The sequence below is a fragment of the Myotis daubentonii genome, chromosome 2 (assembly GCF_963259705.1).
Source record: "Myotis daubentonii chromosome 2, mMyoDau2.1, whole genome shotgun sequence".
Classification (NCBI taxonomy): Eukaryota; Metazoa; Chordata; class Mammalia; order Chiroptera; family Vespertilionidae; genus Myotis; species Myotis daubentonii.
The window spans coordinates 54,810,530-54,836,802 of record NC_081841.1 but is presented as its reverse complement, the minus strand read 5'-3'; the positions used below and the strand labels follow the sequence as shown (position 1 = coordinate 54,836,802).

At 48.1% G+C, this 26,273-nt stretch overlaps 1 protein-coding gene and 1 long non-coding RNA gene across 2 annotated transcripts in view; both read left to right on the top strand.

Annotated features, from left to right (window-relative positions):
* Window positions 1-678, top strand: part of LOC132225755 (dermcidin-like) — a 56,511-nt gene extending 55,833 nt beyond the window's left edge. Inside the window, exon 4 of the mRNA XM_059680734.1 lies at window positions 551-678. Coding sequence (XP_059536717.1) covers window positions 551-678 — 128 coding nt within the window. The remainder of the gene's footprint in view (window positions 1-550) is intronic.
* Window positions 679-23,301: 22,623 nt separating this feature from the next.
* LOC132226119 (uncharacterized) lies at window positions 23,302-25,847 on the top strand. Its single transcript, XR_009451007.1, has 3 exons — window positions 23,302-23,390; window positions 24,565-24,612; window positions 25,795-25,847. It is a non-coding gene; the product is annotated as an uncharacterized LOC132226119 (long non-coding RNA).
* Window positions 25,848-26,273: the final 426 nt, after the last annotated feature.

The following is a 26,273-nucleotide window of genomic DNA, read 5'->3' as shown; positions in this document are numbered from 1 at the left end:
TAAGGAAGAAAAAAACACACCTGACTTTGCTAAAATCAACAAATCTGTGTGTTTGTAACTTCAGTGCAATCTGATGCACCCCAAGAAACAACCATAGCAGCGGAGACTCCGGCGGCCGCCCAGGAGACTCCGACGGAAGCCGAGGAGCCAAGCACCGAGGAAAGACAAAGTCTCCTGGGTAAGTCTCTGTCTCTATAACAGATACAACCCAAAGAAATCTCTGGCAGCAGGTCTACATGATGCCTCTGTGCACAAAGACAAGCCCAGAAGAAGTAGACATCCATTCATTCACCTGAACACAACGCACAAATGAGGTGAACACTGCACCCAAACACAGAGTCTCTGCAATAGTAGATTTTGCTGCCTGCACTATACATGGTTTCTCTCCTGGCCCACTCACGTTCCTATAAGAGAGAAGCTGGGCCCCTCAGCAAAACTTCTGCACTTTAGGAATTTATACAAGGATAATGGGGGAAGAGGGGAAGAGGTGGGAACTCTCTTTAAATGACATGGCTTTTCTGCTGATGTGATTCTTCTGCTCCAAAATTAGAATCCGTGATAGAGAAAGGTAGATCGGACCTACAAAATGTCATTGATAGAGTACAACAAAAGGCTGAAGAAAGAATTAGAGTTGCTGAAGAAAGAATTAAAGTTGCTGAACAACTACTTGCAAGTTAGTGCATCCTAAGACAAAGCCTTGTGGGAACAGGAGTACTCACCAGCCACCAGCCACCAGCCAACTGGGGAGGTGGGAAAGATCATGCCCTCACCAGCACCCTACACAGGAGATCTGGGACTACCTCAGATCCTCTCCATTGAAATTTCCTTCATTTGTGCCTTCAAATGGCTCAATTTTCTCATCCACATTCAAAATACATGGTTGTCTGATACCAGAAGCCCCTGGGGTTCTACCCCCAACCTTCCCACTGCAGTGTCTGCTTGCTCATTTCTCTTCCTCTCACTCCTGCCCAGGTTGGGGAATAGGGCTCATCCTTTGTACTCCAGTGAATCTAACCTCCCTCCCTCTGACTTCTGTGTCAGGCCCTCAGGGGTGCAGGGAGGTTGGAAAAAAGGTTGAGTTGAGGATGGAATGGGTGGGTGGTGCTTTAGGCCTTCAAGCCTCATTCTCATCTCTCTTTCTTCCAGAAAGTATTGAACGATTCAAGGAGACATGGAGTCCAGGAATATTTTTACATTGAGAAGCTGTAAAGAATGGGAGCTGGGAACTTAACGCCTTAATCCTGTGTACGGCTCAGAGCAATTAAATTGAAAGCATTCAACTTGTTGTGTGCCTGTGTTCTGTAGGGTGGGCCTGAGGGGGAGGGAGAAAAGCCCTGCCTGGAGCCCATACCCCGAGCTGGTCACAGCCCACTTTCAGGACACTGCCTCTAACAAGCCCTTTTAGTCACACTGAGCCACAGCCACATGTGCTGGGCCTCCTGCTCCAAATGCCACTCGGTTCGGTCTGCCTCCTTCTTTTTCACACACGGTTCCTAGTGACATCTGAGCAGTTCCAAAAATTAAATCAACCCCCAAAGAGCCAGGATTTGTCATCCTGAAAATAGTCAAATCCTGAGTTATTGCTACAAAAGCCACTTCCTTGTGGCATTAGTAAAAAAATGCATCCCTCCTGCCTTCCACTCACAATTTCCACACGGGGCCGATTAATTTACTGAGCCTGGCTGGTGTTGTCAGTGAGTTGGGCATCGTCCTGTGCACTGATGCGGGTGTGCAGGAGGCAGCCGTTTGATGTGTCACTTTCACATTAATGTTTCTCCCTCCCGCTTCCTCTCTCTTTATAAATCAATTAAAAAAAAGTTGAGAACGAGAGAGAGAGAGAGAGAGAGAGAGAGAGAGAGAGAGAGAGAGAGAATTGGGACACAGACATACACAGAGGGAAGATTATGTAAAGACACACAAGGATAGATGGCCATGTGACCAAGGAGGCAGGGACTGGTGTGATGCCAACACCAGGAACAAGAAGAGGTAGAGAAGGGCTCTTCCCTACAGGTTTCAGAGAGAGCACGGCCCTGTTGACACCTTGATTTTGAACTTTTAGCCTCCAAAGCTAAGCGACAATAAATTTATGTTGTTTTAAGCCATCCAGTTTATGGTAGGAAACTAACACACACCCCCATTCCCATATTCAACATCTCAGCAGGCTACTGGTTCTTCTTATAACTGGAAGGTCACAGCCTTTGGCCACCATCACCAGTTCCCCCACCTCCTAAGCCCTGGCAACTGCCAATCTACTTTGTTTCCATGAGTTTGGGGTTTTTTAGATTCCACATATAAATGAGATCATAAAGTATTTGTCCTACTATGACGTATTTCTCTTAGCACAATATCCTCCAACTCTACCCATGTTGTTGCAAATAGCAGGATTTCCCTTTTTCTCATGGCTGAATAATAGTCCATTACATTGATATACATGTCTTTTAGTTTTTACTGCACTGATCTCTTTGGTTAAATTTATTTCTCAGTATTTAATTCTTTTTTTCAGTATGTTTTTTTTAATTTATCTTTATTATTGAAAGTATTACACCACTTCCACCCACCTCTCCATTCTCATCCTGTGAAATTAATGTCTCCACTTGTGCTACCTCTTACCAGATATATAACTCTTCAGAATCAAGTCTATGTGCGATCCATCTCAATATCCTGATACTCAATGGATAATAGATGCTTACTTCACAAATGGCTTGTGTATTGAACGATGGAGATCCATGTAGCCACTGTCCACTCAGGCCCATACCTGCGCACAACTCTTCTCCCATCCTCCCCACTGACAGCACCCCCCAGGCTCTGGTGATATCTGCCCTCCCGCACTCCAACACACCCCAGGTCCTCCCCCTTCCAAGGAGAGAAAACTTTAACCACCTCACACCCTAATCTCTGTGCTTTGGAAGCTACAGTGACCATAACAAAGCCTGGTAAAGAGGAAGCAGTTTCCCAGATACTGTTTCAGAGAAGAACCCAGGTCCAGTGAAATCTTTCATCCCCACAGACAACGGCAGCAGTCCAAAGGCCCTAGCAGGCCAACAAGGAAAAAAGGCATAGGCAGCTTCCCCTTGTGGATGTTACTTTAACACGTTACCTTTGTTGGGGTGTGGGGAGCAGAAGGTGGTCTCTCTGACACAAACCACTCAAGACACATACAAACGCATCTGTGTCCAGCTAAAAGGCCAAGCATAGCTTTCCACCCCACTTCCCACCTCCAATTTCATGAAATGACAAGAAATAATAAACAATTTTCAAAGGATTATTTCTGGGTTTGCAATTGTTTTCCGAAGTCTAAGTTTATGGAAGTTTGATGTTCAGCTATGAGTGATCTTCCAAATCATTGATTTTCAACTGGTATGCCAAAAGAATTTTTAAAACATGCAATACCTGACTATTTAGTCAAGAGCACTAACCTCTTTTCCCTTAAATTGTCAAATAAAAAAAAATAACAATGGCTAACACAACAACAGCCATCCAGTGTGAGTGAATCAAAATATATCTCTTTTTTTTTTGGTCAGATGGACAAAATATATATTTTTCGGTATGCTGCAGAATTTGAGTAATTAGTTTATATGTTCCATGAGCTGAAAATCACGGTTCTAAATAAGTTATATACAAATTAATAAGAGAAACACTCAATAACACAATTCCAAATATAATGAGAAGGAATAAAGATACATCCACCATCATCTTATCTCTGACACCAATTGAACTGATTTACCACAAGAAAAATAAATACAGATCTATAAATTCCATTTTGAATGAAAATTGACAGGACTTACAACCCCAAATAATACTTCCCTTTTTAAAAAATATTTTTTTATTGATTTCAGAGAGGAAGGGAGAGGCAGGGAGAAATAGAAACATCAATGATGAGAGAGAATCATTGATTGGCCACCTCCTGCACATCCCACACTGGGGATGAAGCCTGCAGCCCTGGCATGTGCCCTGACTGGGAATCAAACCATGACCTCCTGGTTCATAGGTCAATGCTCAACCACTGAGCCACACCAGCTGGGCCCAAATAACACTTTCTATGAAGAACTTCTGCCCATTCCAGTGAAACTGGAACCAGATTGAGGGAAGATGCTGACACAATGTCCCATGATGACAGCTCATGGGCACAGCAGACAAATACAACTTCTCTAAAGTGCATGATATACTCAGAGGAACAAAATCAAAGACACCTTGTTTGTAACTAGATCCACCACATGTATGAGACTGCTCCTGAGAAAGAGAACTGAGCACCTAGAAAAGAAAAGCAGAATTAAAGACATAATTAAAGTGTTCCTTAAAAATAAAAGAAAATTTGAATCTGGCTGGGGTAAGGGGAAAATGGAGAGTTGTTTAATGGATGAAGAGCTTCAGTTTTGCAAGTTGAAAAAGTTCTGGAGATTGGTTGTGCAGCAACATAAATGTACTTAACATTGTTGAACTGTACACTTAGAAATGGTTTAGATGGTAAATTCTATGTTATATGTATTTTACCACAAAAAAAAAACCTAAAATTAATAATAAAAATGTGAGCCCTAGCCGGTTTGACTCAGGGGATAGAGCCTTGGCCTGAGGACTGAAGGGTTCCAGGTTGGATTCTGGTCAAGGGTACATGGCCGGGTAGCAGGCTCAATCCCCAGTAGGGGGCATGCAGGAGGCAGCCAATCAATGATTCTCATCATTGATGTTTCTATCTCTCTCTCCCTCTTGCTTCCTCTCTGAAATCAATAAAAATATTTTTAAAATAAATATAAAATAAAAAATGGGAATCTACAGATTGAAAGGAAAAACAGATTCAAAAAGACAAATGCTTAGAACTAGCTTAATAAAATTTCTTATATTCAAAATTTAAAAAAAGAATCATTAGAAAGAGGGAAGGAGATTAAGCACAAACTTCCAGTAGTAAAATAGGTCACAGGATGTAAAGTACAGCCTAGGGAATACAGGGAATATAACTATGTACGGTGATAGGTGGATACTAGACTTATTGTGGTGATCGCTTTGTAAGGTATAAAGATGTTTAATCACTATGTTGTACACCTGACACTAATATCCTATTGCATTTCAACTATAATAAAAAATTAAAATTTTACAAAAGAGAACCATTGGGCATTCAGGTAAAACTATCACCATAGCTACTGAGGAACTGAAGGGGAAGAATCTTATATAATAAAAGCCTAACATGCTAAGTGTCCTGTCGACCAGTAGGCCGTTCGACCAATCAAAGCGTAATATGCTAATGATATGCTAAGGCTGCTCAACCACTCGCTATGACATGCACTGACCACCAGGGGGCAGACACTCAGACCCATAGGTTAGTTTGCTGCTGGGGTCCAGCCAATCGGGACTGTGTGAGATGGGCCAGACACGCTCTGGAGCCATCCCCCAGTCTCTGCCCAGCTGGCCAACCTCCTGGGTCCCTCCCCAACCCCGATCTTGCACAGGTGGGGTCACTCTGCCTGGTCTGCACCCTCTCACAATCCAGGACCCCTTGGAGGATGCTGGAGAGCTGGTTTCGGCCCAATCCCACAGGCCCACATGAATTTGTGCACTAGGCCTCTAGTGTATATATATATTCAGGCTGGCTTCAAACTAACACCAAAAGGATAGAGAAATCCTTACAAAGTCCTCTAGAAGAAGAAAAATGGGACCCAAGCATTTTGTACTTCCTCAAATTATTTTACCAGTCTGAAAGTGACAGATATTTTCAGCATGCAAGAATTCAAGACATTCCATTCCTATGACGCTTTAAAAAAAAACGATTCGATTATAAACTCTAGCCAGCCAAGAGATAAATGGATAAAATGAGGTGAAAGGATTAGCTGAAAGTGCTATCCCCTCCCTCTGCCTGCTGGCACCGCCTGCTCACTGGCCCTGCCCCCCACAGACAGGACGTTCCACTGTTTGGTTGCTTTGCATATTACACTTTTATTATATAGGACTAGAAGCCCAGTGCACAAAAATTTGTGTACTTGGGGGGAGGCGGTGTCCCTCAGCCTGGCCTGTGCCCTCTCGCAGTCTGGGACCCCTCAGGAGATAACGACCTGCTGGCTTAGGCCTGCTCCCGGGTGGCAGAGGGCAGGCCTAATCCCTAGGTACAGCACCTGGTCAGGCTCAGAGCAGGGCCGATTGGGGAGTTGTGGTGCCGTCCCCTGTCATGCACAGAGCAGGGCAGATCCGGAGGTTGCAATGCCACCCCCAGTCACCCTCAGTGTAGGGCCGATTGGGGGGTTGGGACGCTGCCACTGTCACACGCAGGGCTGGGCCGATCGGGAGGTTATGGCTCTACCCCATCACACACAGAGCAGGGCCCTTGTGTGGGGGGAGGTTGGGGCACCACCCTCTATCACCCACAGAGCAGGGCCAATCAGGGGGTTGGGGCACCGCCACTCTCACACTCAGGGCAGGGCCGATGGGGAGGTTATGGCTCTACCCCATCACACACAGAGCAGGGCCCATGGGGTGGGGGGGTTGGGGCGTTGCACCCTGTCACACACAGAGTGCAAGGTGATCAAGGGGCTGGGGAGCTCCCCCCTATCAGGGACAGAGCAGGGCCGATCAGGGGGTTGGGGCACCTTCCCCTGTCAGGAACAGAGCAGGGCAGCCATGGAGGTTGTGGCCCCGCCCCCTGTCACACACAGAGCAGCAGGGTGATCAGGGGGTTTGGGCGGTGCCCCCTGTGACGCTGATCCCGGTGCTGGGAGGCATATTACCCTTTTACTATATAGAATAGAGGCCTGGTGCATAGGTGGGGGCTGGCTGGTTTGCTCCGAAGGGTGTGCTGGATCAGGGTGGGGGTCCCCACTGGGGTGCCTGGCCAGCCTGGGTGAGGGGATGATGGCTGTTTGCAGCTGGTCACACACCCTTCAGGGTGGGCGGGTCCCCACTGGGGTGCCTGGCCAGTCTGGGTGAGGGGCTGAGGGCTGTTTTCACACTAGGACTGAAGCTCCCAACTAATCCTTTTTTTCTTTATTATTTTTTTTTTTATTCTGGGCCAGCTTTAGCTCTGAGGCTCCAGCTCTTAGACCTCTGCTCCTGAAAGCAGGTATTTGCTTTGTTTACGTTCTATAATCGAAACTTTGTATCAACTCCAGCTCTGAGATCCCAACTCGCTGAAAGCTGGTTTCTGGGGTTTTGTTTACCTTCTATATGTTACAATGTTTCTTAAACTGCAAGCTCAGAGGCCGGCAAGGCAGGCGGGGAACGTTGCAGTCCTCTGTCACTGAAGCAAACAAGCATCATGTTCAGTTTAAGCTGCCTGGCTGCCGGCCGCCATCTTGGCTGGCAGTTAATTTGCATATTGCCCTGATTAGCCAATGGGAAGGGTAGCGGTCATACGCCAATGACCATGTTTCTCTTTTATTAGATAGGATAATTTGGACCCTGCTCTGTGCATGTGTGCTTAGGAGGTGCGTGAGTGCAAAGGAAGTCAGAGCGAGCACCTGTATCTCCCATTCCATCTTTCTCTTGGCTTCTTGCCTCACTCCCCCTCCCACTGCTATCACATCTAGGGAGTGGGTAGCAATTGATCAGAAGAGGGGCTGAGAACTCCAATCAGTGGTTTCCCAGGCTGGCCCTGCTAGATCAAAGAGAGAGCAAGGGAGCCCTGCAAATGCAGGCTGGGTGTAGGGTGTCCTGGAGTCCAAATGACTGCAAAACAGAGCTAGTTACGGCAAAAGGAGGCCTGGCTGGCTCACTGAGCCCCTATAAACCAAGCACTGCCCTGAGAAAACTGAGCTGGGCCTGGCATGTATGAAGTGATATGGCTGGGGGTGGGGGGGGGTGCAGAGGAGGTTATTTTGGGAGGTAACACGGGAAGGGACCATGTGAAATCCAGGCCAAAGAAGGGCTGCCTGGCAGAAGAGGCAACTGAGGGTTACAGCTGACCCTTTACAGGAGAGGCTGACCATGTGGTCCCCAGAGAAGCAGGCATGGATTGCATGGGACTTTCCAGTTGTTCAGTTTAAAGCGAAAGGAACAGATCTCTAGCCCTAGTCCCTGATGGAACCTTCCCTTAGAATACCCTGTCCCTTGTCCTCCCCACCCCAGTCCTTCTCCTCCTCGCTCCAATCCCCCCGCCCCCAGAATGTCCAGCCCTCCCCTCTCCAGTGCCCTGGCACCTCTCCTCTATCTATCCAGTGTTCCCCAGACCTAGCATAGCGCCCACAGCTCCTATGAATATTCTATCTCCTTTACTCTCTAGTATTGATTGACATGCTGGTCCTACATCAAACTAGTAAGTTCTTCACATAGTCTAACTCCCATCCCTTCAGTTACAGCAGATTATTTCATATTCTGCCAATAATGAAAGTGGAAACCCAGGCCATCTGTAAGCAAGCCACACCACCAAGGAGTTTCCCTCTCCATTCCCCAGCATCCTCTTCTTGCAGGCCTTTCACCTGCTTTTCCATCCCCATAATTTAGCAGGCAGAAACAGAAATCTGTTTCACAAGCACTCTTGGCTCACCACCCCCGTTACTCCTTCTGCTGAGTCCCAGATGGTCCTCTCTCCCTGGGCCCTGCACCCACTGCCATCAGCACTTGGAGAAGAGGCTCTGGTCCCTGGAGACCCTCTAAGGTGTTCAGTCCCCCTCCCTGCCACCCAGGGAGCACAGGACCTGTGCCCAGACCCACACCTCCGCTCCAAGTTTCCACCTCCGCCCTAATGTCTTCTCTCAGGGGAAAGTCCCTCTCCATGTCTAGCCTTAATCCTTCCTGCTGCATACCCAAATCCCCTTTCCTGCTTTTCTTTAGGAGACAACCCCCTTTCTCATGAAAGGAAATGAAATCTTTTGCGTTTACTGCCTCCTCTCTTGCACAGGGCCCCTCCACCTTCCCAGCCCTAAACCCTTCCTGGCCTGGAGAAGTTCTAAGTAGCTGCAAGCCACACCCCTCCCTGTCCAGAACTCCGGGGACACCTGCACAAGCGCCTGGGCTGTCCACCAGAACTGGCGCCGGCCACACGCTGCTCTCCCGCCCTTGGGGTGGGGACCCCCGCCACTAGCGGAGCAGCCACGATGGGGTTAAGGCTAGGGGCGGGGGGGGGGGGCGGGGGGGGGCGGGGGGGTGAGGGGCGGTGCCGAGCCAATAGGCGGCTGCAGAGTCCCTGAGGCCTCCAGCTGGGAGAGCAGATCCAGGAGCCTGGAGCTGAGCACGCCAGGCTGGGGCCAGGCCAAAGTGCAGCTGAGCAGAGAGGGAGTGCGCCCGCCCCAGCCCCGAGTCCAGCCGCCTTCCCCGCCACAGCGCGGGCCAGCGGCCACCGCCCAACCATGGAACCGGACAACAGCCCTCGGAAGATCCAGTTCACTGTCCCGCTGCTGGAGCCGCACCTTGACCCCGAGGCGGCGGAGCAGGTGCGGAGCACAGCGGCGCGGAAGGGACTCGCCTAGCCAAGGACGAGGGACCCCAGGACTGTCTGATCCCAGATACCTGCGTGGTCCTCCCCAGCAGTGCGCCTATAAGGACAGATGCGCTCAGTTTGGGAGCCGGCCAACCCCTCCCCCACTATTGGAGCCACACATCCCTATCCTTGCTTCTCTGGAGATGGACAGAAGGACCAGCGCCTCCCTGGAAGCTTGTCCCCACCAGAGTTGCTCTCTGCCTTCCCAGGCCCAGAGGAAGGGCTGCCTGAGGACACGACCCCTCTGGCCTTCGACCTTTGCCAGTGTGTGGTCCTCCACCCAGCCAACCCTGCAGGTTTCTGAGCTCTGCGGGGACACTGCATGGAAGGGTCCTCGCAGCCACTGGGGAGGGGTCCAGGGAGAGGGGGGTAATGGAGGGAGCCCTGTGCTGTAGGTGTAGGAGTGGAAAGAAGAGCAATAGCCCGCCCAGTGCTCTCTCAACTAGGAGCGAGCCTACTGGATCCCAGAGAGTGAGAACTCAAAGGGCTGGGGAACACTGAGAGGGCTGGGCTTTGGGGAGAATGAAGTATAGTAGCAGTCATCTCAGGTGGAAACTGTAGTTTCACTTTAACCCTGCTGTTTGGCTTAACAATAGAAAAGTTACTTTGATCTTATAAATCATCCCACTGGACATGGTCCAGTAGGGAATGTGCTAGGGGCAGGGACCGTGGCATAGAAAAATTACTGACTGTCTTAGAAAAACAATGTATTATGATTAAACCCAGCCAGGTGTAACCCCGTTTTCCTCCCATTTGTACTTGTGAACTTTTTGTGCACTTTTTACCCTGCCAGTACTAGGAACAGCTAAAGAAATGCTTTATAGTTGCTGCAAATAAAAGCTTTGCTGTACCCTTGGTCACTACTGCAGCTGCGAGGCTCTCTGCGAAAAGGAACGCACTGTAGTCAGCTGGCCAGCTTAATAAAGGCTCTTAAATTTAAATCCTGAATTGGTGGTCTATCTTTCTGATTAAACCCATAACATTTGGAGGCTCCAGCGAGATTTGAACTCCTGTGAAATCTGGTATACAGTGGGTGGTGGTAGTCGCCCTAGACCGCCCAAGGGAACCAAGCTACAGACCAAGCTGCCAAGGAAGCCACCCAAAAACCAGTGGGGCCTTTACAAGACGAGGAATTGGCAGAACAGAAACAAGCTACCAGAAGACCAAATGGTTGGTAGACTCTACCAGATGGCAGACTGTTGGTCCCAGGGGCTCTAGGTCAGACTTTGGTTTCCCAGTTGCACCAGGCTATCCATACAGGTGTCACCAAGACTTCTGAACTTTTGTGAGGCAGGTCACAGGTAACATGCAAGGTAAGGGGGTCCCCCTAGGAATTTAGGCCCAGGGAAACTCCCCAGGAGAGCACTGGGAGGTACATTTTGCCAGAAACCGGTGAAAACTGGACCAACCTCCTGCCCTTTGCCTACTTACAGGCCAGGTGTACCCCCAACCGGGAGGGGTTCTCTTCTTTGAAATCATGTTTGGTAAACCTCCCCCTATCCTACCCAAAGTTAGGGAAGGAATTAAAAGCTAAAAGTCATAGCCAGTCCTTGCTCAAGTTCTTGCAGGCTCTGCAGTATACTCAGAGGGCCACCCGTAAGCTTGTGCGAGACGCCCTGCCAGTGCCAACCTCGGACCCTGTACATCCTTTCCAGCCTGGGGACTCAGTATGGGCAAAGAAGTTCACTACCCAAGGTCTCACCCAAAATTGGAAAGGACTATACACTGTCGTCCTGCTGATGGCATCCAGACCTGGCTACACCACTCCCAGCTCCTGCACCAGGAAGAGGCCTGGATCCTAGCAGCCAGTGGCCTCACCCATGAGATCCCTAGCCTGAGCTCCACTCAGGCCAGGAGGAGGCTCGACTACTGCAGGAGTGGAAATGGGCTTCAGTGAGGACAAGTACTGACAGGGACAGTGGCACTAGGGGACTTGGTAACTGTAAGAACATTTTTGCTGGCCAGTGAGAAAGTCCAGGGCCAAGTGGGGCTAGATGTGCTACGGGATAGGAGAGCAAGAACAAATTAGAGAATGCCCCTAAAAGAAGTGGGGGGCAGTAAAATTCCCTAACTAATAAGGAAGAGTCCATGATTTGACTCATGTACATAAAACTAGTGGGGAATGAAGTATAGTAGCAGTCATCTCAGGTGGAAACTGTAGTTTCACTTTAACCCTGCTGTTTGGCTTAACAATAGAAATGTTATTTTGATCTTATAAATCATCCCATTGGACATGGTCCGGTAGGGAATGTGCTAGGGGCAGGACCGTCGTATAGAAAAATTATTGACTGTCTTAGAAAAACAATGTATTATGATTAAACCCAGCCAGGTATAACCCCGTTTTCCTCCCATTTGTACTTGTGAACTTTTTGTGCACTTTTTACCCTGCCACTACTAGGAACAGCTAATGAAATGATTTGTAGTTGCTGCAAATAAAAGTTTTGCTGTACCCTTGGTCACTACTGCAGCTGCGAGCCTCTCTGAGAAGAGGTACGTGCTTTAGCCAGCTGGCCAGCTTAATAAAGGCTCTTAAATTTAAATTCTGAGTTGGTGGTCTATCTCTCTGATTGAACCCATAACATTAGGGGTGGTTTCGTCTGCAGACTGAGGCTCCCCTGGCTGCAAGTCTGGACACGTGGGTCCTTTTATCCCCAACTACTGCCGTTTGGAGCGTGGAGTGAGTGGTGGCGTGGAGAGAACGGCACTGGGAAGCCACAGGCAGGGGCTTTGGAGGGACTGGGGTTCAAGTTGAGCGACAGGCAGGGGAGAAGCACTGTGCTGGCCTTTGCTCGAGGGGTGGGAGTCCAGAGCCCGGCCCAGCCTCCTGGCCTGGCCTATTTTTAGCTCTGAGCAGCCTGGCAGAGGCAGCAGCAGCCTATGAGAGTGTGTGAGCAAGTGTGTGTCTCAGGGACAAGTGAGCGTGAATGGAGAGGGTGACCACCCGTGGTCCATACTACAGCCTGTTTGCCAGATAATTGTTCATTTCTCCATCTCCTTTGTGTCCTCTGTCCATTTGCCTAGGCATCGCTCTTCCTAAAGAATATCCATTCCCACAAGGTCAGTTCCCTACGTCCCCCAACTGGCTGCCAGGCCCTGTTGGCCTCCCCACCTGAAAAAACACTGGCCTCTCAGGAGGGGCTGACAGTGTTCCTCCTGTTGATCCAGCTGGTTGGTAGAACAAAGTCTGGATGGGAAGGGGAATGGAAGGTACACACTCCCTCCCTATAACTTCAGCTTCCCAAGTGTGGGAAGGGGTTAGGTCCCTGGGTCCCCATCCTCTCTCTGGCCTGGGGGAGCTGCATCTCCAGATCTCTGAGGTGGAATGGTAGAGGGAGGGACTGTGGGGAGACCTCCAAGCTCCTGAGGATGAGGAGAGTGGAGAGCCAGGAGCATGGGGAGTGTTCGCTGGGGTCAGGAGAAAGGCTATGGTGCCTGCAGGCAGGGGACTCGCACAGATAACCACAGAGCCAGGAAGAAAGGGCCCAAGAGTGTGGAACATGGGGGTTAGGGGTGAGGTTTCCAGCAGATATGCCTTCCATTGGCACAAACAGGTATCACTACGTGACACCTGCCTCAGTGTGGTGTCAGAGGAGGCAGGTGCAGTGTGTGTTGGGCATTGAGGGGGAGGCCAGCTGGTTCGGGGGTGTAGGGGCAGAGGAGAAGGGTAAGGCCGTGCTAAGGAGCCAGAGGGAAAATGAGAGCTGGGCCTTGAGCCTGCTTTTCTCTAATCTTCAGAAATCTGTCTGCCAAGCCTGAAATTTTACCTGCAGTCTAACCCAACCCCTCCTGCTGTGTTATCCACGTGTGCAGGCAAAGAGCTCCAGGTTTGGCAGGAGCTCCTATCCCAGACTGACAAGGGAAGGCAAAAAACGCTCTGAAGATCTGCATTAGGGAGCACAGGTCAGCAGGGGGTGAGGGGCCCACAACTACCAGGTCGTTGGCGTGACAGGTTTGAAGAGAAATCAGAGGCAAAGGCACCAAGTGTCCTTGAGAGCTGAGATGTGGGATGCGTGGAAGAAAGAAAAGAGCATAGGTCAGGTGTCTGGGAGGTGCTTCGGGAAGTCTGACTTTGTTCCCTCACCATTCTCAAGGACACTGAGTGCTTAGAAATCTTGTCCAAGGCAAGGAAATTGGGTAAGGAAGGGATCACAGAACCCTGCTGCCCTTTCAAAGTCTCCCTCTCAGGTTCCCAACTCCCACTAATCCGCACCCTCCCTCTCCCTGTCTCTTTCACAGCCAGCCCCTCCCGCAGAGCAAGAGAGAACTGGAGAGGAGTCCCCTCCTAGGAGGAGGGTGGGCCCCACCCACATACAGGAAGCAGACATGCCTGCCGGCTGGCACCCTGCACATTTGAACCAGGAATAGCTAGAGATGGACTCAGCTAATGTTTGTGCGGTGCACGCATATATGCGGAGTGCACACACGTGGGACTGGTAGTGCCAGGGACCTTGAAATGTCACCAGAACAGACGCCACTGGATTATCCTGAGAAACACTGCCCGACCTCACCATACCCCCATTCTGTGCATCCCATTTCTTCTTTGGGGAGAGTCTGCCTCTCATACTGACACTGCCCCTCTTGCTGTGGCTGATACCCATTTTGGGGGCATAGAGACGGGCAGCCATCTTACCACCTTCACCCCAAATGGGAATAATACTAAATGGACACACAAAGATGGCGACTTGATCATTCAGTGTCAAAGAGCACTGACTTCTCAGAGGCAGGAGTTCTCAGAATGGAGAAATGAAATGGTGCGAGGAGACTGGATATGGATAGAAGGACTTCCTAGAAAAGGACTAAACTTATTTGAAACTTTTTATTGTAAAATAAAATACAGATGCAGAAATCCACTTAAAATAAATGCATAGCTTACAGAGTTATTTTTAAAACACCACTTACCCCACCACACACATCATAGAACTTTGCTGGCCACAGTAGCAGCCTTTCCAGGTCTCTCATCCCAATCACAGCTGCCTTCTTCCAAACAAAAGTGCCCACTTTCTTGATGTTGACGATATTTTCCTTATGTTTGTTTATGATTTTATCATCTATATGTGCATCCCTGTCTGCCATAGTTTAAAATTTCTTTTTTTATCTTATAACTAGAGGCCCGGTGCACAGATTCATGCACATTGAAAGTAAATTAATCAGAAGGTGGCTGTCAGGACAGGACTGGGCAAGATGGGCTGGATATGCCCAGGAGCCAACCTCCAGTGGTCCCTCCCTGGATGGCAGCACCTGGAACGGCACGTGGGCTCAAAGGGCATCTGTGAAGTGAGTGGGGTCCCTCCAGCAGGTGGAGTCCCTCGGCCTGGTCTGCGAGGATCAGGCCAAAACCAGCAGTCGGACATCCCCCAAGGAGTCCCTGAGTGCGAGAGGGCACTCTGCAAAGTTGCTGTCACTCAGAAGCTCCTGCATTGAGCATCTGCCCCCTGGTGGTCAGTGCAAGTCATAGCTACCAGCTGGCTTCTTAGGCTTATATATATACTAGAAGCCTGGTGCACAAAATTCGTGCACTCAGGGGGTCCCTCAGCCCGGCCTGCACCTCTCACAGTCCAGGAACCCTCGGGGGATGTCTGACTGACAGCTTAGGACCATTAGCATGGAGAATGAGCCTAAGCCATTAGTTGGACATCCTTAGTGCTGCTGCAGAGGTGGAGGAGGCTCCCACCACCACCGCCACTGCGCTCGCCAGCTGTGACCCAGCTTCTGGCTGAGCAGCGCTCCCTCTATGGAGGGCACTGACCACCAGGGGGCAGCTCCTGCATCTACATCCTGGTGGTCAGTGTGTGTCATAGTGACCGGTTATTCCACCATTCAGTCAATTTGCTTATTAGCCTTTTATTATATAGGAGATATATATATATATACTAGTGGCCCAGTGCATAAATTTTGTTCACGAAGGTGGGGGGGGGGGGTCCTCGGTCCAACCTGCACGCTCTCTAATTAGGGACCTCTTGGGGGATGTCCTAAACTGGCAGTAGGACATCCCTTTTGCAATTTGAGACCGCTGGCTCCTAACCGCTCCCCTGCCTGCCTGGTCAACCCTAACTGCCTCTGCCTGCTTCCCTGATTGCCCCTAACCGATCAGTCTGCCTGCACGATTGCCTCTAACCTCTCTGCCTGCCTGCCTGATTGCCCCTAACTCCCCTCCCCTGCCGGCCTGATCTTGCTCCCAATGTTCTCCCCTGCTGGCCTGATCTCACCCCCAACTGCCTCTGCCAGCCTGATCACTCCTAACTGTCCGCCCCTGCCGGCATGATCTCACCCCTAACTGCTCTTCCCTGCAAGCCTGATTGCCCCTAAATGCTTCTGCCTGCCAGCCTGATCACCCCTAACTGCCCCCCTGCCAGCCCGATCACCCGCAACTGCTCTCCCATGCAGGCCCTATCCTCCAACTGCCCTCGCCTGCTGGCCTAATCTCCCCAACTGCCCTCCCCTGCCAGCCTGATTGCCCTTAACTGCACTCCCCTGCAGGCCCCGTCACCCACAACTGCCCTCCCCAGCCCGCCATCCTGTGGCGGCCATCTTATGATGAAATGGGGGTGGCCATATTGTGATGAGGTGGGGGTGGCCATCTTGTGACAACATGGGGCAACCATCTTTGTGGTGGCCATCGTGTGATGACATGGGGCGACCATCTTGTAATGACATGGGGTGGCCATCTTGTGACGATGTGGGGGTGGCGATCTTATGATGTCACGAGGGTGAGATGCCACCTAGGCTTTTACTATATAGATATAGACGAGAGGCCCGATGCATGAAATTCATGCAAGGGGCTTGGCCCTCGCAGTCACGGCAGCTTGCCTCAGCCCTCGCAGCCTCGGCTTCGTCCAGAAGGTCATCCAGAAGGGTGTCCGGTCTAATAAGCATATTATGCTTTTATTATTATAGATGCTCTTTAAGCCCTGTTTAATCTAAAGATTCCCCTTCTACTCCTTGCTTTTTCGTTCAATATATCTATTGAAGGAGGAGATGTACATTTGACCTGCAGATACACATTTGACCTGCATAGTTTCTAGCAGTCTTGATTTTTGTTGATTCCATATTCATGATTCAGTTCAATATGTTTCTCTCCTCTATATTTTCAGCAAACTGACAGATGTATCCAGAGCCTGGGTCAGACTGATATTTGACCTTTTAGTAAAACCACCTAGGTGGTGGTGTGTTCTTTTAACAAGAAGCAGATAATATCTGAATCTCTCTTTTTGGTGTGTGATGGTAGCAGTTATTGCTGTCCAGTGTCACAGACCATTAATTAATTGGGGTTTGCAAAGTGGTGACAGTCTAACATTTTTTTAAATTTATTACTTGGAATGCTTGTATTCAGACACTTCCCTCATCTACTATTTGGTTACACAGTTCATGTAGGAAAAATAAATGCTCAATTCTCTCATTTTATTTACCAGTGTTAAAGATAATAAATTAATTTCCTATCATCCTCCAAACATCCTACCTAATAATAGACAAACATGGTAATTGACAGTACCTTCGCTACACCTCCCATTGGCTAATCAGCATGATATGCAAATTAACCACCAACAAAGATGACGGTTAATTTGCATAGGTAAGCTCCAAGCCATGGAGCGAAGCCTGATGGCCTGGGGCCAGCAGAGCAGCGAGGCCTGATGTTTCTGGGGCTGGCAGAACAGTGAGGCCTCATGGCCCCGGGGCTGGCAGAGCAGCGAGGCCTCATGAATCCAGGACTGCAGGAGCAGCGAAGCCGGACATTTCCAGGGCTGTCTCCAGCCAGAACTCGGCCAGAGCGAAGCCCTGGGCCCCGGGTGCTGGAGGAAAACCAGTGCCAGCAGCCAGGGGAAAGGAAGGCCTATTGCACAAATCTCTTCTTGCAACCGGCCTCTAGTTCTCAATAAGCCAGACATAGAAAGATATATACTCCATGGTATCACTTGTATATGGAATCTAAAATAGTCAATCTTATAGAGGCACAGAGTAGAATGGTGGTTGCCAGGGGATTTTAGTCAAAGAGTATAAAGTATCTGTTATGCAGGGTAAATAAATTGCTTGAGATCTAATGCGCAGCTTAGTGACTGTAGTTATCAACACCATTCTGTGTACTTAAAATTTGCAAAGAGAGTAAATTTTCAGTGTTCTCACCAAACAAAAAATTGTAACTATGTGAGGAGGTGGATATGTTAACTAGCTTGATTATGTTGATTACTTCACAACATATACATATATCAAAACGTCACATTGTGAACCTTAAATATATTTAATTTCAATTTGTCAATTATACCCCCAATACAGCTGGAAATTATTTAAATCAATTCATCCTATTAACAGAATAAATAGAAATTATGTGATCATCTTAATAGATGCAGAAAATCATCTGATAAAATTTCATATTCATAATAAAAGCTTTAGCAAACTAAGAATAAAGAAGAGCTTTCTTAATCTGATGAGTATCTTTTTTAAAAGACCTACATCAAATATGATATTTATGATGAATTATTGAAAGTTTTCCACCTGAGATCAAGAATAAAAAAAGAAGACCTACTTTCACCAGGTCTGTTTATATTTTACTAGAGGTCCTAGCCATTGTAAAAGTATAAAAATTGGAAAAGGAAAAGTAGAACTGTAATTCTCACACAACACAATTACAACATGATTGTATGTATAGAAAACTCAAAAAAATCTTGCAGTCAGACTTGGGTAATGTTAGCAAGGTCATTGGATATAAGGCCAATTTGGAAAAATCTGTTGTATTTTTACATACAAGAAGTGAATAATTAGAAAGTAAAAGTTTTTCAATGTTTACTTTAAAAATAGCATCAAAAAGTCAAAATTGCTGGAATAAATCTAAAGAAAATTTTCTACACAGAAACCACAACATCTTTTTAAGTATTCTATTATTAATCAATAATATTAATAAATGAAGGGAAAGATGATATTTATGGATCAAAAAGTTCAAAATTGTAAAGGTGTCTATTATCTCCAAATTGATCTATAGATTCAATCCTATCCCAATAAAAGTCCCAGTCAATTTTTCTCCTGGAGAAAAAAGAATCTTAGTTCTTGAAAACATAGGATGATGGAATGGCCCCATAATTAACCATTTACATTATCCTGCATTATACAATAGTCTAATAATAACAATATTAATACTACCACCTCTGAATCTCAGAGATTTTTCTAAATTGCCTATACATTTTCCTCATTCTTGCAACCCCACCACAGGCAGGAGGAGGGCTGGCTCTTGGTTCTTTGAGGACTTACTCTGTGGCTCCTGGAGCTTACCACTTCACCTGTGAACCAGGAAGAGAAAATAGGAGTTCTTCATGTTTTGGTCTGAAAAAGCCTTTCTGAAGTTGCACATAACATACCTTTTTCTCTCTGGGCCCTACCTGATGCTCACTAGCCTTCCAAAATGAAAATATTAAAGGGTACTGTGATGGTTGGGGGTGGGGTGGGGGCTTGTTTTCTTTTGTTTTGTTAATCCTCAACCAAGGATATTTTTCCATTGATTTTTAGAGAGAGTGGAAGGGAGGGAGAAAAAGGGAGAGAGGAAAAAAGAGAGAAACATCGATGTGAGAGAGATGCTTCAATTGGTGGCCTCTGACACGTACCTTGATCAGGCCAGGGTCAAACCAGCAACCCATATGCATGCCCTTGACTGGGAATTGAACTCAAAACCCTTTGGTGCGCGGCAAACAGTCTAACCATTGAGTAACACTGGCCAGGGCTGTGATGGTTTATCTTATGTCTCAACTTGGCTGGGCCACAGTGCCCAGATATGTGGTCAAACATTATTTTGGATTTTTCTTTAAGGGTGTTTTGGGGTGAGATTAATATTTAAGTCACTGGGCTTTGAGTAAAGCAGATTGCCCTCCATAATATGAGTGGGTCTCATCCAATCAGTTGAAGGACTGAATAGAACAAAGGACTGACCTCCCTGGAAGAAGGGGGGATTCTGCCAGCAGGTGGCCTTTCAACTTGAACCACAACATCTCTTTCCTGGGTATTCAGCCTGACAGCTTTCAAGCTGGAACTACAGGTTTTGGACTAGCCAGGGTCCATAAGCGTGAAAACCAATTCCTTCAACAAATAAATACAACAGGGGAGTGCGGTAGAGCTTGGGCAAGCCCACAGAGCTCAGCAGAGACCAGCCATGTGAACAATAGCAGTCAGGATAAGATGGTCTTATAGACACAGCTTATGACGGTGTCTTGTATGTGTGAACTATCTACCCCAAGAACTCTGGGTCACTTCTTCCATTTTTAATCCCTGATATCCCTCCTACCCCAGGACAGGGTTTCACAAAGGGGAACAGGGAAAAGACATTCAGCACAGGTCAGATGAGGTGGCGTATATCAGTGAGAGTCCTAGAAGAAAAGGAATGGCCCATTCAGAAGAGCTTATTAAAGAGGTTCTGTAATGGAAAAAAAATATATATATATATATTCAAGTAAGGACTAACAACAGCAGGGAGCCATTACCATCTCTATAACTGAAGTGGCACAGGGAGGAAATGGTTTTCCCTGAGACCAGTTAGGAGAAGGAACTGTGGAACCAGGGCCACTAGATAGAAGCTGTAGTCATAAAGGAACACCGCCATTGCCACACCATGCAGTATTAATGTTTGTGGCTAAATAACCAATTATTCCAAAGCCTAGTGCTATTCAAACAGCGTCATTTCTTATCTCTCGGTTGCTGTGGGCCAGGAGTCCAGGTGCAGCTTAGCTGGGTCCTCTACTGACAAGCCTGCTTGAAGTTATCAAGGTTAGTTACTAAAGGATCCACTTCCAAGCTCACTCACACTTGTTGGCAGAATTCACTTTCTCAAAGATTGCTGGACTGGGGAGCCTCTATCCTTCCCTGGCTTCAGGCTAAGGCTGCAATCAGTTCCTTACTACATGGCCCTCTCCATACAGCAGCTCACACCATAGCATCTCACTTCACTGGGGAAAGCAAGCTGAGAAGAGAGGGAGAGAGAGAGAGAGAGAGAGAGAGAGAGAGAGAGAGAGAGAGAGAGAGGGAATAAGCAAGGTAACAGTTATAGTTTTCTGAAATTTTTTAATTGAATTTGTTGGGGTTATGTTGGTTAATGAAATTATATAGCTTTCAAGTGTACAATTCTTTAATACATCATCTATATATTGTATTGTAGTTCACCACCCAAAATCAAGTGTCCTTCCGTCTCCATTTATTCCCCCTTTTACCCTCTTCTACCTGCCTTACCCCCCTTTCCCTCTGGTAACTATCATACTAATGTTGCTTAATCTCTTCTCCTTTTTCACTCCACCTCCCAAAATCCCTCTCCTCTGACAGCTGTCAGTCCGTTCTCTCTATCTGTGAGTCTGTTTCTACATTATTTGTTTTGTCCATTAGATTCAACAAATAAGTGAAATCATATGGTAGTTGTCTTTCTCTGACTGGATTATTTCACTTAGCATTAAACTCTCCAGGTCCATCCAACAGTCAGTGTTTTATAACCTAATCTCAAAAGTGACAGACATCCCATCACTTTTGCCATTTTCTTTTTGTTAGAAGCAAATCACTAGATCCAGCCCAAGTTTAGGCAATAGGGACTACTCAGGGTATGTTAGCAGTCTACCTACCGCACATAACAAAGCAGGGAGGTAGCAGGAGGAACAAATCCTTGACCAATCTCTCTTCCCATCCTCTGATCACCCACCATTGTCTGCCATTGACCAAATTCAACCAGAGGCTAGAGGGCAAGGAAGCCCAGGTGACACCGCCCACAAAGGTCATCCTTCCAGACCAGGGGAGAGATCATCAGAGAATGGATCTGAGACAGAAAGGGAAGGGAAGTAGGATGGACAGAAAATTACCAGCACATGATAAAAGATAGATGGGCAAACCGACAGTCATCATGGAGGTCAAACACCCTAGAAGACAAGTCCCTCACCCACATACATGGGATGCATCTCTTTTCTTTAATATACAAATCCAATTCTTTCAAAGGCCCTACAATTTGGGGTAACATTGGACTGGCCCTATTATAAAGTTATGAAATTTTTCTATAGAACAAGTGTCCCTGCCTTACACCTCCACCCCCTCTCCCCCCCACGCCATTTATGTCAACACTTGCCTTTTTAATGCCTGGAGCAAAGAGGGGGATTAGGAAAGGAAAGGGAATGAGCAGTGACATTTGGAAAGACCTTGCTCTGTGACAGCACTAATGTTGATGCCAGAGTTCTAATTTCCTCTTAGAAAAAACTTGTGCAAATATCATAGTTTGCTTCTGTTGGCTTTTTTAATGTGCTCAGGTAGACAGTAAGGGCTCTTGAGTCAGAGCTTCTCCTTGTCTAGTGCATACATAGACACACACACATGCACACATACCCTAGAGCACTTTCTCCTGTCCCTCAGCCTTCCCCATCACCTTCAAGCCTCCTCAGGTAGGCAGTCAATTGGCAAGTCCTGTCCCTATGCTAATTTAATGCATTCCTCTTCTTCACCTACTGATCACCATTAGATATCGATAAATTTCAAATATGAAACCACACAGGGAGTTAGTGGGGGCACAATTACTTTACCCCAGGTCCCACACTCCATGTGTGGAGCAGATCAGCTGCCTGAATGTGATGGTTATCTTACTGGAGGTTAAGAATGGGTGAAATGGCCTGAAAGAACTCACTCCTCATGCCAGTAATAGCCTACCTCTATCTCCTGAGAAGATTAATGCTCTGAACCTGGACCACTGCAACCGTCCTACCCCCTTGTCCACACTGGTCTGGAGAACAGCTGTGAGGCAGGGAAGCCTGGAGGAGCACCCAGGGCTGGCGAGAACAAGCACCCAGCTAATGGAAAATCACAAATTGATATCCAGTACCCTATTCTCCACATGTCAGTTCCTCAAGTGGCTCTTGTTTCTCCTCAGCCCCATTCGATTTAGCTCTTAGCACCAGCTTGAATCAAACCTACCCAAAAAGATGAACCCTCTCAAAGTTCAAGAATCCCACACATCTCCATAGAAATGTATTGTCTATAAAATGCTTTGCCATATGTTATCTCACCATTCTCCTATATAGGACCCATAACTCCTCAATGACAAATGAAAATCCAAAAGATTTTTAGTATATGAGAGTACACTGTCTTATGTATATGACAAAGTCAGAACTCAAAATCCAGCCTTCTTGGTTACCAACTCAGGGCAAGAAGAATTCCCAAGTCAAAGAGAATTATCTGCTTTTCTGACTGTGTCAGCTCCCTACTGGAAGGGAGAGCCAAAGTCCAACTTCAGTGAATGACCAGCTTCCTTTAACCAGGAGATCCTCTCAGAAATGTGGGATCCCATTGCTTGGACCTGAGCATAGAGACTCACAGGGGCCCATGTGGGGCTGGGGGAGTTCTTCCTATGGGATTAAGTGCAAGAACAGAGGACAACTCCAGAGAAGGCACCAGTGCTTTCAAAGCCATGTTCTCAAGAGGATAAAGGAGCCATGAACTCAGTCCCCAAGTGTGTTCTGAGTGTGGCCTCCCCACGGAACAGGGCTCACTTAGCCTGGAGAAACCTTCAAGCCCCTGCACTGAGTCCAGTGGAGATCTAGGCAAGAGGTGGGCAATGTGGTCTCCCAAGCCCCCAACTTCCTCCAGGAGAGATGCCAGGACTAAGAGTCCTACCAGTACCCTCAACAGACACATTTTAAAATCTACCCAAACCAAACAGCTGCTTCCAGTCCCTGAGATCCCAGAGATGTGAACCCAGAGGGCGGGTGGGGTGAACAAGGAAAGAGAAGGCTGGTGCCAGGTATCTGCCAGCCCCAGCTCCTCCTTGTGGATTTAGCAGGTGACAATCTGGGGAAGAAGGGGAGGAGGAGGAGGAAGTCACACCCCTCCTAGTTTGTTTCCCATTGGCTCTTGGTATCCTTAAAAGGGCCCAGCAGTCCCAGCACTGTATTTGGGACCCTCTGAGGATTCTGTGGTGATACTCATTCCTGAGAGTCAACCATGAGATTCACAGCTCTTCTCCTTCTGGCAGCTCTGGCTGGGGCCCTGGTCTGTGCCCGTGAGTATGGCCCTCTCCCTCCACCCACCAAAGCTGTCATAATCCAGGGAAGCCTTAGCTCCTGCCTTTATTCCTCTCTTTATCTCCTAGTGCTGTGCTGGCTTCTCTTCCCTCTGCAAGTGACTCCTGCCTCCCCTCCCCCTCCCCCGCCGCCCCAATTCTCCACATGTGGCCTATTTACCTCACTGCTGGGGGGTTGGGGGGCAGGAAACCTCTGGCCATCTCCTCACACATCCTCCTTTACCCCCTATAATGGTCACACTGGCCTTATTGCAGGGCCCCCGGGCCACTGAATATAGCTGAGCAGGTTGTCCCGTGCACAGGGGTAGCAGGCAGAGAAGGTGATGGAGCCCATGTTCCACTTGCCAAGCAGCGTAACCTGCCCATGGCTATCTCTCAGGATGCCTTTTCCAATTGCGCAAAAGCACTATTTGGGCGAAGACAACCATGACACTCCTCAAAATTTGGGACCTTCCTTCTTGCTCTTCCTTCTGCCTGTCCCCTTCCCCAGCTAACTCTGAATATCATCCAACCAGGTGCTTTCTCATCTGTGAAATCCCACTTTAGGTACGAATTCTTCAAGAAAGTCTTCCTCAAAAAAAAAAAAATGTATGAAGGATCAATTAGACCTCTTTTGCCCATATTGCACCATCTCACCAGGAACTAAATAATTACATTAGAATGTTAGCTCTGTCAGGGCGGGGTCTTATCTACCTTCTTCATCATGGAACCCCCTTCACTTAGCAGAGAGCTTTGCATAAATGTTGTGTTGAAAGAATACGGGGAATTAGAGCTGGAGTCCTATCCCATAAACCACATGAGCGTGACCCAAGGGCCTCTGCACCAACCTCCACCACCACAGGCCATGGCTGGTTCCCTGACACTAGCTTAGGGTACCTCACAAGCTAGAGGCACAGGAGGAGGGCAGTTTTCAGAGGAATATCCCACTTTTCTGAGGAGAACCTGCTTCAAAAAACTGCAGAAGGAGTTAATCATCAGAAAGAATGCTCTGATGGACCCACTGGTGTGGCAGAAGGACCGTTCAGCCAACAGTGAAATCTGCCCTCCTGTGTCCACAAACATTCCTGAGAGCTCAGGATTGGGAATGAGAGGGAGGATGGCTCTGGTGTGGATCAGGTTCAGTCCTCATAATTGTCTCTCTTCTCGGTTACAGAAGATGCCACCACTGGTCCTGCACAAGCTCCTGAGGACCCTGCGAGCTGTGAGTTCTCTCCCTCTGGTCCTTGCCCTGGGGAAGGGTCAAACAGCTGGGATGTCAGTGGAGGCTGTGGGAGGAATTCAGGGAGAGGGGACTGGGTCCTGATCTTGGTGGTAATAAAAGAGCATGGATTGGGGTGGGACAGGTGTAGAGAAGAAGCAGGAGAACTCATACGGGCATGGTTAATGGGGAAAAAGCTTTTGTGAATAAAAGGGAGAAAACGGTAAGGTAAAATAATAAGGGCAATGTCCCATGCAGTATGCAGACCTTTACCTGTAAACAGCTTTCGTGACTCCCAGCTCCTTTGCAGGGTGCCCGCTATCTGGCCTCAGACCCCATTTCCAACCCTCTTCAAATGCCTCTCCCTCATGTACCACCCATATCTGCTAAACTTAACTTCTTTGCATTCCGCCCACCTGTCCCACACATGCCTTCCCCAGAGCTCTTGCTGACTCACTTCCTGCCCCCAAGGAAGCCCCTTTAGAACAACCTCCCTGCCAAAATCCTGCATTCAAGACCCAGCTTCTCTCTCCCCTGCTCCCTGATTGCCCGCACACTCCTCTCCCAATTCCTCCCCAACCCTGCCCAGAGCAAGTGCCCAGCCTGCCCATCTCCCGAGAGGCTCTGTCTTAGTCCATTCGGGCGGGCTGCTACAATAAGCAACCATAGACTGGCTCTCACAGCAGAAAGGCATTTCCCATGGTCCTGAAGGCTACACGTCTGAGACCAGGGTGTCTGCACGGTGAGGTTCTGGTGAGGACCCTCTTCCAGGTTGAAGGCTGCCAACTTTTCATCATATCCTCACATGGTGGAAAGAAGGGGAGAGCGCTCTCTGTGGTCCCCTCTACAAGGGCACTAACGTCATTCATGAGGGATTCACCTCATGACCTAATTTCCTCCCCAAGGCCCCACCTCCTGATACCATTCTGTTGGATGTTAAGATTTCACCAGATGCATTGGGGCAGGGCGGGGTTTGCGGGCGGAGAGACAAACACTCATCTATAATGAACACATAGTGTGTAGAAATCCCATTTCTCTTAAGAGGGAGAGTTTATGCCATATCATTTCTGTATCCTGGCACCCAGCACATATTAGGTATCTGAGGCCCTGCGACCCATTCCTAAGGAAGAAAAAAACACACCTGACTTTGCTAAAATCAACAGATTTGTGTGTTTGTAACTTCAGTGCAATCTGATGCACCCCAAGAGACAACCATAGCAGCGGAGACTCCGGCGGCCGCCCAGGAGACTCCGACGGAAGCCGAGGAGCCAAGCACCGAGGAAAGACAAAGTCTCCTGGGTAAGTCTCTGTCTCTATAACAGATACAACCCAAAGAAATCTCTGGCAGCAGGTCTACATGATGCCTCTGTGCACAAAGACAAGCCCAGAAGAAGTAGACATCCATTCATTCACCTGAACACAACGCACAAATGAGGTGAACACTGCACCCAAACACAGAGTCTCTGCAATAGTAGATTTTGCTGCCTGCACTATACATGGTTTCTCTCCTGGCCCACTCACGTTCCTATAAGAGAGAAGCTGGGCCCCTCAGCAAAACTTCTGCACTTTAGGAATTTATACAAGGATAATGGGGGAAGAGGGGAAGAGGTGGGAACTCTCTTTAAATGACATGGCTTTTCTGCTGATGTGATTCTTCTGCTCCA